At 36.6% G+C, this 13,257-nt stretch overlaps 1 protein-coding gene across 18 annotated transcripts in view; it reads left to right on the plus strand.

Annotated features, from left to right (window-relative positions):
* The window catches only part of nbeaa (neurobeachin a), a 361,778-nt gene that overhangs the window by 181,238 nt on the left and 167,283 nt on the right, over window positions 1-13,257 (plus strand). For all 18 annotated transcript variants that reach the window (XM_088639451.1, XM_088639435.1, XM_088639437.1 and 15 more), the window contains 3 exons: window positions 2,722-3,166; window positions 9,161-9,315; window positions 11,533-11,659. In XM_088639451.1, coding sequence (XP_088495577.1) covers window positions 2,722-3,166; window positions 9,161-9,315; window positions 11,533-11,659 — 727 coding nt within the window. The remainder of the gene's footprint in view (window positions 1-2,721; window positions 3,167-9,160; window positions 9,316-11,532; window positions 11,660-13,257) is intronic.

Genomic DNA, 13,257 nt, shown 5'->3' on the forward strand with positions numbered 1-13,257 from the left:
TAGGTGTTTGTAGTATCAGCTATGGGTAATATGATCATGAGAAACATAATTTCTTAAGCTTTTTCCAAGTGTAACTGAAAGAAACATACATTAATAAGATAATACTTTATTAATAATGAAACCTGAAATGTCTACTATCAGTCCTCGTAAAAACTGAAAAGCTATTGAGATTTTTGTGAATACTCTGAAATTATTATGTATATATCACTATCTTAAATAATTGAGAAATTGAGAATTTACCACCAGCTAAAAAATGTTAACAAAGATGTAAGTCATAAATAAATAAAAAAAAACATCAGTGTTGAAAGACTTGAGGGAGGAAAAATACTTGAGGGAGTTTTTATAAGATCTCAAGGAAACAATAGTTACAGCTTGACGTTTAAAAATAAATACTTAATTATGTAACAGACTATGTAATGTACAGTATTTGCTACAGAATGTATTTGCATTATTGTTTGATTAATCTTCTGTCTATACACAATATTCATGCTATATCACTTGAATTAATTTATTATCATATATATTTGATAAGTTTATATACAGTAAAGCATAAAGCATGAACATTAATTTGTCTCTCCTGGTAAAAAAACAACATTCTGTTAAAACTTCAGTGCCCACATTCTGCCAGCCTTGAATGCTGCCTTTTAATTATTTAGGATAATAATGCCTACTGCTGTAAACGTAGTCACAGTTAAATTACTTGCGTTCAAACACGTTTGAGGTGACTGTATACTTTTTAAATTAAATATCCTTTATAAAAAGATCCAAGCTATTTATCAGCAGAAGATGGTCCTGATAGGTTTGAGTATGAGTAGTAGTTTAATAAGCATTTGAGATTTATCCTTTCAATCTTTTTGAACTCAGATTTAAATTGAAATGGATATAAATGCAGAATTAGCATATAAAGTGAATAGGCACTACCTACAAGAATTATCTGTTCTTCAGCTCAGTTTGCATTCTGAGTAGCTATTTCCTAGGAATTACTTTCATAACGCAGTAATTTTTCTTAGCATTTAATAAACCTAATTAAAATATGCAGCCATTTACTGTATATGGTTGTCCATATACAATATAGTATAGAATATATGTCCATATTTGTATATATCCGTACTCTCCATCTACAGTAATACTGTATCTCTTCAAAATTTTTTGAATCTTTTAAGAACAATATGGTTATATACAGAGATTTCCTGAGTGAGAATATATATACAGTAAATGCACATGACTACTTTTGAATGCTTTCAAGTTGTTGACAAAGTGTGATTGAACATTTGTTTGGCCCCTGGATAAAGTGTAATTAAAGATTTTCTGTTTTATTTTATGTTGAAAATCATCCAATGTTTTTAGTCATCTAATAGTTTTACAAAGCCTCAGAAAGCTTACAGACACTTCTGGAAGTCAGCTTGATTACAGGTACCGTGGAATATTAGAGGAGGCTAAACACAAAAGTATCACAATCTCTAACACATTATCATGCATTATCATGGGGAAAGTCAGAGATCTGTCCAAAGATCCGAAGGTCAGAATATAGGAGAACAATTTTCAACTCACAGTGCTTCCTTATGTGTTCTGGAAGTGTGTGCATTCCCAGAAACAATGGATACCTCAATACAGGACTAGACGAGGGTTCTACTTTGGGAAACATTTTCAGTAGAACATTTGGCCTTTGGCCAATCAGGAGACATACTGAGACATACAAGTTCATTGGCCACGTGATTGTCTATGACACACAGATTAGAATGTAGAGATGCATCCCCGTGCAGAATGTGATATACACAAGATACAGTACCATATCCAAATCATGCAGTTCACTCTTTCTCACTTTGCAATGTAGTGTTCCTTCTGTAGAAGACAGGATTGTTTATTCACAAGTGTGCTGCTAAAAGCAGATGTGAAAAGCAAAGAATTACAATGTACAGTAAACTTTAGAAAGAAAAATAAAAAAAAAACTTTTTACAGATCCTGATTAACCTCTGGTTGAAATAGATTTTTACCTGTCAATCAAGGGCATTGTAACCTGGCACTTATGGTGTAGCAGTCTTTAGTGATGGACTGTGTCATTACTACCTGTGTGATTGTAGACTGAAACTGCTAGTAGAAAATTCCTTTGAGAAACTTAATTTTACTATTTTATTAAATGTTCAGATTTTTCTTGCACAAAAGCACTTTTAGCAAATGCATTCTTTTTTTTTGGATTACTCCCGCGGCTGTCCTATAAATTTTAAGACTTCTGAGCACTCCTTGGACTTACTGCCATATAGTTTAATCCAAATTATGTCTCACACCATAGATGAAGTGCATATCAAAATGAGCTAACTTGGAATTAGTTAGGCATCATGTAAAAGCTGAAGAACCCTTGACTTATAGAGCCACACTTGGTTCAGCAGCACACTTTGTGTGGAGGAGTCAATATAGAATCTCAAGTGAAAATATTTGTCTCCTCCTGTGTGTCTTTTATTTTTTCATGTGATTTTTTATGTTGGGCGTCCACATTTGCCTCCAGACGAATAATGAGAGTCTTAAATCTTGCCCAAAACTGCCCTCGATGAACATCTGGGAATGTCTTTCTGAATAGAATATTTTGAACCTGGCCAACATAAATGGGGCCCTCTGACACCTTGGGCAAAATTATAAACGAAATGAAAATAGAAAGCATTCAGCAAGCAAAGGATTGACAAAACTGAAAAAAAAACTAACTTTATTATGTATTGTCTTTTAAAGAAAACCCTCCAACTTTTGTGGAGAGCAGCAAAGAGAAAGAGAACCCAACCCCGGTAGAAGACCTTCACATCGAGAGCTCCCTCCCTCACACGGATTCTGGGATCGGAGAAGAGCAGGTCTCAAACGTACTGAATGGCACCGACCTGGAGCCCAGCACCGGGCCCGATGCCATGAGCGAGCTGCTTTCCACTCTGTCTTCTGAGGTCAAGAAGTCCCAGGAAAGCCTCTCGGAGAGCCCCAGCGCCGACATGCTGAAGCCCACCCCCTCCATCTCCAGCATCAGTCATGGCAACAAGGGCATCAACGTCAAGGAGATCCTCAAAAGCCTCGTGGCCGCGCCTGTGGAAGGGGCAGAGTCTGGACCGGAGCCGCTGCCCTACCCTGACCCTGCGGTGAAGAGGGAAGCGCAGGCCATCCTCCCCATGCAGTTTCACTCTTTTGACAGGTAACAAGATCCCCTGCTAAAGATTCCTCTTTTCCTCCTCTGAGTTTTCCCCCAGCCACATGCATCTACCCCCCCATGTACAGTACTAATAATTCCCTCTTCTTTGCTAAAATTGTCCATCAGCAGTGTTAGGCACACAACAGGGAAATAGGGGGATTTGTAGAAACACATTTCAGCGTTTATTACATACAACATGTTTCTTCTGGTATAATATTATTCGAGTTCTGTGCCATTTTTTGTGACTGAGTATAGTCATCCCTCGCTTTTCGCTAAGGATAGGTCCCAAGACCTCCCGCGAAAAACAAAAATCTGCGAATAATTGACCACCCTCTCCAAAACAACCCTGGTCTCCAAAAAAACAACATTTTAGTCTTCTTTTTCTAATCGATCAAAAGAACATTCAACAGCATATTGCTTGATTTTAGCATTTTTTTCTATACATGGAAAGGGCGGGGGGAGACAAAGGAAAAGTTAAAAGTCTTGGTATCAAATGAATAACTATTTTTTTTCTACCCAATAAACAATATATACCATTTTCATTCTTTTATCGTGTCTAAAAGTGCAACTTTCTCTGCCACAGTTATCATTTTCTTGCATCTTTTAGGTCCAGGTTTACGAGCACAAGACCAAGAAGTACGTTAAGGTCCCATATGTAATAAAAATAATGGATATGGGGCACAAAAACTTCACTTGAACAACGAAACGCAGGGAGTTAACAGACATTAAAAGGCACAAAGGCAGACTAGTATGCAATGCACATGGGCTCCCGGAAACGCCATCGCCTGTCCTGTACTTCCCTGAATTTTTTGGGGGGGCGACCCGCGAATTAACGAAAACGCAAAGTACAAACCCGTGAAAAGTGAGGAATGACAGTACTTATTAGCACAAACTATACAGTCCAAGTACTGTTTCTTCTTTTGTAAAATAAAAAAATTAAGCAATTTACAGAAAATAGGAAATGGACATTTGACTTTCTTGTACTGCACATCTAAGCCGAACGTGTAATTGACGCCGATGGCAGGAAGACTACAAGTTGGTTGAAATTGAAAATGTGGAAGGCAAAAAATTAGCTTTGCTTTTTTGTGTTTTTTAAAGGAGATAAAATTAAACCTCTGTTCATGTGTATTGAGATGAATGTTGAAAGCAGAGCAGCATTACAGAAATTATTTCATCATACATTTCTGGGAAACAGCCCAGGTTTTAAAAAAAGAAGTCATTAGATCAATTTTTTAGTTTTTATTTTATGATGTGCACCTTCGGTTTCTTCCCAAGCTCTTCTTGTATCTGGAGGATTTAATAAATTATGCAGCTGAGCTCTGTAAAGTTTTATTCATTTGCCAAGACGTTTGCCTTTAAAATATGCTAAAAAATATTTTTTTGATGTTTTTTATGGTTTATTTACATTCCATTTCAAGATAAAGGCTTCGGTCCAGCAATCAAGAGATATTACTTCAGGCCTGAGCGTGGCTGTTTGAGACGTTTTTGTGTAAAGTAGTGTACTGTTGCCTGACTTCTCTATGGAGTCAAACTATCACTGTTTATGTTACTCTTATCACTGAACAATCCCACAAGCACATTCCTGGCTATGCCCTACTTTACAAGTGTATAATTTTCTGTATTCTGTGTTCTGTATCTTTTTTTCTTTTCATTCTGTTTGCATGCTTAGTATGGTGATTTGTCCCAAAAAACATGACAAAACAAGAGAGTCTTAAACAACAGTGCCTGCGGTTTGGTCGTTTTGTGTATCGCCTGTGTGCAGTACTTGAAAAAAGGCCCCTCTTCCAGTTCTGAAGTTGTATTCATTTTAAACTTTCAACTTAAATAATGGAAAGTTTACAGAGCTTTCCAGTGGCCCTTTCTTTGTTGTTGTTGCCCAATTTGGAGGACAGCAATGGCGTGTCTTTGTCTCCTGCGTTAGTCCGTGGGGCCCAGAAGAAAAAAAAGGTGGAGGAGCTGGTGAGTTTCCTGCACAATGCCTGCCACCCTCTTTAATGTATGCGCAGAGCGCAGGACTTTTGAATGTAAATGATGAGGTGATATTGATGAAAGGAGGGGATTAGGGTCTCCAGGGCGCTGATGACAGATTAAACAGAAGCGGCCTTACGCCACGCTGAGCCCAGGCCTGTCGCCTTCACCGCTCAAACCCATAATGGGAGGTGGCAGCCTGAAATGAGTTGCCACGGTAAAGTGTATTATTTTTGAAATGCTTTCACACAAATCAGCCGGCGCTGCATACAACTTTGTTTCATGCTTTAATGTCATCAGGAGGCACAAATTGGTGTGTCTAATTGTTTGCCACCTGCCAGCGAAATGAGCCTGCCAGCCCAGACAGCAGCCTTCGATTGTCTGTCAGCCCCTCAATAGATTGGGAGTGACAACATCAAAAAATTTCCCTTCAAACTCTGAAGCTGTGAGCCGCCTCCATGAGACCCCTGTTTCCTGTGTTTCTGGGCAAGTGGAGTTTTCAATTAGTGTTCAATATGGTGCTGCTTCTTGCCTCATCTGTCCAGAAGAGATGCACTGAATATGACCAATCTAAGAGGATCTTTTTTTATTTATTTTAGACAGCTGAGTGTGATGTCCAATTGCATTTTCCTCACAATTTTACTTTGAGGTCTTTTTTCAAAGTCAAATAACAATTGAAAATATCAAAACTTTACACAAAAAAAACAAAGATACAAATAAAAAAAACTTTTGTTATATTACTAATGATGATCCCATACCTTTCTATGACTAGTCAAAGGTAAGAAAAGAATAAGGTCAGGTTTAATTTTGACTCCTGCAAATTTATAATTCTTTGGGTAGCCGCATCAGTATACAAGGTGCAAGGGAAAAGCAGAGGTTAATTCCACTCTGAATTACTAGTGAACAAAAGCATTCAGCTGATTTTCTGTCTCACACCTATTTATTTTTCAACATGGAATTAACCTCTGCTTATTCCTCTTTTACATTAATCTTTACCAATCGCATATGTTCACTCTAAACCAGTGTGATTAGCTATTATGTTTGTATTATAATAATAATAGTATGATAGATTTTTTGCAGCTCCATTATTCATTTTGTGGTTTTCCAGCACATATGTTTACTATGAAATTTCGCACGGTGATTTAGGACACAGTTTCATTTTCTTTAAATCTTATTTGTGATATAATCCAATTATATCCCATCACAAATTACCTCTAAATGATTATTCCGCTAAGTGATTTGTATTAATAAAGGGTGCTGAAAATATTTGCATTATTTTTGCCCTTTCAGTAAGTCAATTAAGTAAAACATTCATGTTACAATGGTGACAGGTGCTACGTGATTCCAACTAAAAGACATCAAATGAATAAGGCTTTAACTTTTTTAGCTGAAGAATTTGTTTTGTATAATTATATAGTTAACAGGGCTTCTGCAAAAAGTCTTACAATAATGGCAAAAGTTATAAATAATATATATTTTTACTATTTTCACTTACATTTAAGAGCAGCAGCTCATCGCAAAGTACTTGAATATTTGAGCACATTTCTTACTGACTGCCTGATCTTGTTCTTTGAACAGGTCTTGTCACTAAACAGTATATCAAATGCTATGATATAGTTAACTTCAGGATTCAAAAATTTTTGGGACATTGCAATACAGTCTCTTTGTCAGAAGCAGGCACAACACTTCTCTTGCTCTGACGTTTTCAGAACACAGTCTCAGCAGAGAGGAATGTTGTTCAGTTTACAAACAACAGTTGAGTGGTTTACTGCTACAGGAAAGCAGGCCAGCCCCAAAGACTCTATGCTGATTACGCCATCTAAATAATTATCTTTACAACTGCTAAGTGTTATGAAGGACATACGTATGCAATCCAAAATTTTGGTGAAAAATAAAGGATGATTGAAATTGTTGTAGCTGGAAAAAAAAAAGACAATTTGCGATCTCACTTTTAACACTCCTTAAAAAGGCAGTAGTTTAATAGAATGAACATTTTTCAGAGTGCTGCTGTACTTTCTAATTAACATTTATAGTAAGTCTTCATTTGCAATGCAATAGGAATATTTCTCTCAATTAATACACAGTAAATTGGTAGTTCCTGCCGTCTTCATGGTTTGTTTTATTTTTAACAGTTTCACTGTCGTTATTTTACCCTACTTTTGTTCTAATAGTATTTATCATGCTAATTAAATTCTTCAGAGGGAATCTGAAAAAACCACAAGAGGAAATGACAAGGAGACGTTCACCATGGTCTTTTTCTCTGAAAGAAGGACATGGTGCACTGAATTACTGCAACTGATCCCTTCCAGGCAGTGAGCTTTGAGAAATCTCAGTAGAAATAAGGAAATTCCATTTTGCCTTCTATATCATGCTGGAGCTTGTGGTCAGTGTATAACCTCAGTTATTTGGAGGTGAAGGATGAAGTCTTTTAGGGTGGAAGTGACAGGTACTGTATGTACACTTCACTGCAGAATAAGATGTTTTGTTTGTTAGTAAACAGGAACTTTCTAGGGATATTATTGAACCAGAACCCTGCCATTTGATCTCTGGATTGGTGTTATGAAGACCTTCTACACAACATGAAAATGTAGTAAAGCCTTTGACCCCAAATTGACCCCAAAGTAAATAACCCAGACACTTTTACTCTACAGGGCCTCAAAAACAACGCACATTATTTATTATTCTGCATGTCCAAGCATGTTTCAATGTTAAACAATATTGTTTTGTCAGCAACCCACTTAAAACAATTTATTTTCTATGCCTCAATATCTTTTTCTAAAAGAAAAGGATAACATGTTTAAAATATATTATTCACATGCCAAACACTGGTGCCTAGAGTTTAAACAGCACATGACTGGAGGATTATTAAATCCATGCTGAGTTACAATGCAGAGTGAGCTGTAATTTATCACATGAACACTGTGTAGGTGACACTGAGTGTTTGGCGTCTTCTTGAACTACAGAACAGATACAGTATGATTTTCTGATAAGAGTCCATTTTCTCTGGTACCTGGAAAAACTCTCTGAAGCAAAGAATGTACTATCTCAGCCTAATCCCTTCTCAAACTAAATACAGAGGATATGGACAGTTCATCATATCTGGTGTGGTTATACTTTTGTACACTGCTATATACACAGGGTTATCAGTTAAGTGCTTAACTTCTGCCTTTAATATTTTATGTGCTTCTCTTCACTTTAGAGTTCATCTCTCATGAAAATGTTAGGAGAAGACTTTTTTCCTTCTCTAAAGCAAAGCTGAACAGTGATATCTTTTGCTCGTTCATTACAATTTCAAAAAGTAAATCCTTTTTCAGTCATACGATTGAGCTGCAGCCTTGATTAACAATATGACATTCAACCATTAACAGATTTTTTCAATGTCAGTTATGACATTGTTCCATGTTGTTTGATGCATGGAGCAGTGGTACAACAATTAAAAATTTCTGCGAAAAAATATAATATACATTACAGTATGTCAGTCCTGTCCCACAGACGTATTCTGGAACTTGTCTTGTTTCAAACACAAATGTTAATGACTCTGAACAGGGCTTCCAGCATCTGCCTGTCTTTTGGTAGTTTATTTGCTTTAGCATTACAAACTTTAAAGTTAACCAAACGAATCAGCACAGTACACTACGCAGAATGTTTACATGTCCTTTATACCTGCGTAGTGCTTTTGAATGAAGTTTTAGCTGTAAAGAGAGATTGTTGGAGCAGCCTTATGATAGGTTCTGTTATATTTGGTAATAAGCCATTGCACCACTGCATGGAAGTATACCTTTTTCTTTTCGTGTTTCTGCAAACAGTATAATAGATTTAATTCATGTCTGGCTTCGAGGCAATAAGGGAAAGGTAATGGAGGCTAGAACTGAGCGGTAACTGGTCCGTGCGTAACACACAGGCGGTCGATCTGCTTACTTTCCCTTCACGTCCTCTTTGTCTTGTTGGCTGCCACTGTAACCTGTACAATTCCTCGTTCCTGGAGTCGCACGTAACGAGCTGCGTGTCCTTTGTCACCTGTCCTGACAGGAGTGTTGTGGTGCCCGTGAAGAAGCCTCCTCCTGGCAGCCTGGCAGTGAACACGGTTGGCACTGCCAGCTCGACAGGAGGACTTGCTTCAGGAAGCACACCCAACATTTTTGCTGCTGCCTCAGCAACGCCAAAAAGCATGATTAACACAACAGGTGAGTGGTTTCTCACTTTCTTCCTTAAAAAAAGAGCTAGTGACTACTCATCAGGAGTGTCCCATTCGGATATTTGTAGCACGAGCATCCCATTGTGTTTTGTTTTCGTTTCACTTAGTCATTTAAAGATTGCGTTATGGTCCTGCACTGTGCAGATTCAATTTTAAAAAACGCAGCTGGCTGAGACTGATTTATTCGGCCTTTCATTTTGTTTTGAAATGGACAGCAGAGGGATTATTTCTGCAGGTCTGTTCAGATAATGAAAAAAAAAATCACAGACGTATGACTAAATGATTGTACCTAGGGAATTCTTGCTCTTAAGGAGCCAACAAATGAAGACATTGTCTAAACACGTCTTCTAAATAGAACATAAAAATCCAGCCTTTTATGAATCAGTCTCTCTTAATTTACTGACTTAATCGAACCACTAGATGTCTCTCTTTCCACCTCTTTTTGCTTGATTCTTTTTGTTAGACCAATATTCATTCTGAAGGGAGAAGCAATATTTATATTTTACTCATAGTACCCTGCTTACTGTATGTATCAAAGCATAAAGCAACATTTATGGATATGCCCATATTCTCCAACCTTTTTTCTTCATAGGTATTTAAAGCTCAGATTTTATAAGTGAGTATAAGTAGGTGCAAGTGCACAGAATGAAGTGTAATAATGTGTTTTTTTTTTTAATTAAGATAACATCATAGACTTGAAAGACATTTATAGAGAAAGCTCCCATTGGCTTTTTATGAGCTTGCATGCACACATCCCTCTGAACAAACCAGACATCAGACTCTGATAGTGGCACATTAGGCCTAATTCAAAACCTACCTTCTGGATGATGGAAAACTCCTGCTTATTATCAGTCTACCTGGAGTATTCCCCCATTCATATGTCCAGGCTCTCTTTATGCTTCTTTAAACATGGGGAAATCGAGAAAAAATCAAGATGGGGTTAATAAAATACTAATTTCAGGCACTTGTTTTCTTCTCATGACTTTTGGAATGTCATTTATTTTCTAAATTTTTCTAAAGTATTGCTGAATAAGTGGACTTTAATTTGAAAAGAAAATGTTTGGCAGTTTTTGCCGAAAGCTTTGGTAAATACCGCCTTAATCAAGCAAGAAATGTTTTGACACTTAAGCAAATGTTTTGGTTCCAAATTTAAAAAATAACATACTGGCTTTAAGAGAGCTTCAAAATTTATAATCTGTACATTCAAGAGGAGATGTATTCTTATTCTGTGACTTCTCACCCTGACCTTGCAGAGTCTATAGTTTTGCCCCAGGGCTCATACTGTATAGAAATCTGAAAGGACTCTTAATGTTAAAACCATTAGGACCTCAAGGTCCTATTAAACATGTTGCCATTATAACTGCTCTGCTTCCCATGATCCTGAGAGAAGGAGTGATAAATATGTGTTAAAGTTAAAGGACTGCTTCAAGCATACAGATATTTAAGTTTTAGGTACATGTTAAAATCTAGTTTTACTTTACAATGTCAATGGTCCCTTTTTTCTAAAAAAATAATAAACAAGGCAAATAATGATCTTGACTGTAGAAAAGCCCTTGAACAGTGACTTGAACTATTTGGTATTCAATTAATGTAATCATTTTTTACTTTTTTGTAAAAAATATTCAAAATTAGAAAAATCTACCAACAGTGTTGGTTCAATGGTTTTCTAACATTGAATAAACAGCTGGTGTCCTGGAAAGGTGAGGTGGGAGCAGTTCTGTGTGAATTCACCTAAAAAAGTGAAATATTTTGGGAATAGATTAATGGATGAAAAAAGTAACTGAACAGTCCTGTTTTCGATTGTTAAATGCCCATTCAGATGTTGTTGTTGTTGTTGTTGAAGGGAAATACAACAGTCAAAAACCAAGCTCTTTTCTTAGTATAAACCTGAGTTCTTCTTAGAAATAGCAGAACTTCCAAGCAATGGATGCAAATCTTTACTTTAAATTTGTTATTCATGATTTAAAATGAGAAATATTGGAGGATATCTAGCATAAAATCTTTATTTAAAATATTACAAGAGAAATGGTTTTGTGAATGCATACTAAATGCGCACAAGTATCTCGCCCTTGTCTTCTGCAAAATTTAGCGGTTACACAATGTGAGATTTTTCCCAGTATGCACTGAGCACTTGCATAGGGTACCATGTTTATTTGGAGGGCTCTTCTTGCCCGTTGACAAATGTGGTTGTTTCCGATGGCTGCAGGCGCGACAGACTCCGCTTCCTCCTCCGCATCTTCCTCCTCCAGTTTCGTGAATGGCGCCACCAGCAAAAACCTTCCGGCTGTTCAGACAGTCGCTCCGATGCCGGAGGACACTGTGGAAAACATGAGGTACGGGTCTGCTGCAGCCCTCCCTTTCACACTGTTCTTGTTCGGAACGTGCTCATCACACGCTCAACACAAGCTTGTTTCCAGTCCCTCACAACACTCCACACATCTAGGCGCACAAGTACTCTAGGTCTCACCATGAGGACTTTCACATGTGCTGAAACCCTGCCTGGGGTCTGTTCCCAAGCACGAATGCATACAAATAATGCATACATATGCCCTTGCCAAATTATTATGTTTGCGTTTGTTCTGAATATTATTAAGAGCGCTTTGGCTGGTGTTGTATTTTGTTGCAGTTTTCAAACCGTGCTTCACTCTGCCTCTTCTTGTGAAGTAAAAAATAAACTGGTAATTGTTACTTATTATTTTTATAGACACTTGATCATATGAAAGGTTGCCTGGTCTCTCAGAAACTACAGTACAAGCACATTTTGAGGTGTAGCAAAATGTGATGTATCGTTTGCATGTTTGAGGTGCATGAATAAAATAAAATCTAAAGTAAAGGACAGAGTTTCTCTCTTCACTATAAAGATGCTTACAGAAGAGTCCTCACCACATGCAGTACAGTAATTTCTCAACACGTGAGAAAGCACGTCATTGTCAATGTTTCTTGATTGTTAATGTTAACAGTTTTGCTTATCATATTGTAGGCCCCTGTTCTTGCTTCTGGTTTTACAGTGAACTATCAGTAAAAGCAACTTTGAAACACATGTCTAAAGGGTAATTGAAATGGACAAAGCTGGTTTGTTGCAGAAACAGGTGCACATACAGTAGTGTAAGAGTGTAACAGTGATATACTACATTGCTTTATGTAATCTTAGTATGCTTATTACGAATTAAGAATACTTTCAGTAGTTTTTTCATGGCATGGTTTTACAGAATAATAAACAATAAAAGCAAATATTGACAACTTATAAGAGTGTAGGGGCAAATTAAAATTCATTTGGAATACCCCTTGTAAAGTACCACACTCTGTAGTGTTTGGCAACAGTTTCTTATGGCATTTCACTTTGGAATGTGAATTGTGTTTTTTTCCAAATTGAATTTGTATCATTCATTCACATAAATCTTTATATACCTAGTTTTCATACCAAGTATTAGTTACACAATGGGCCTTATGTTCATTCTGTGAACTAATGAAACTGTTTTAGTCTTTTCTTTTTATTCTTTAATTGCATTCATTTATGATATGGGTCATTTTATTAACATTTTTTTAACTTACACTATTTTGTGCAATGCGAATATTATGTAAGAAGAACAGAGTGCATATATTGCACTGCTGTAGTACATATCTTTAATTACAGATCTGCACTTGTTACAAACCATTTCAATAATGACTCTCAAATCAACCAAACTGAATCCTGTCCATAAATGTGAAACTGAAATAGTCTAGAAACAACATACTGCAAAACTTCAATGTCTTACACAAAACCTAATAACTTTTTTATTTGTGTTTTGTCTTGATTCGTTCCTTAGAACAGATACTATGGATGACATTTTAGTAATTTAATCTTTGTTAGTTATTTTATGATTGATCATGATATGATTTGTGATAATATTTTAATGTATCAAGATTTCATAACATCTGCAGTGTAAGAGGA

This window comes from Lepisosteus platostomus, chromosome 7, assembly GCF_059453375.1.
Source record: "Lepisosteus platostomus isolate fLepPlt1 chromosome 7, fLepPlt1.hap1, whole genome shotgun sequence".
NCBI lineage: Eukaryota > Metazoa > Chordata > Actinopteri > Semionotiformes > Lepisosteidae > Lepisosteus > Lepisosteus platostomus.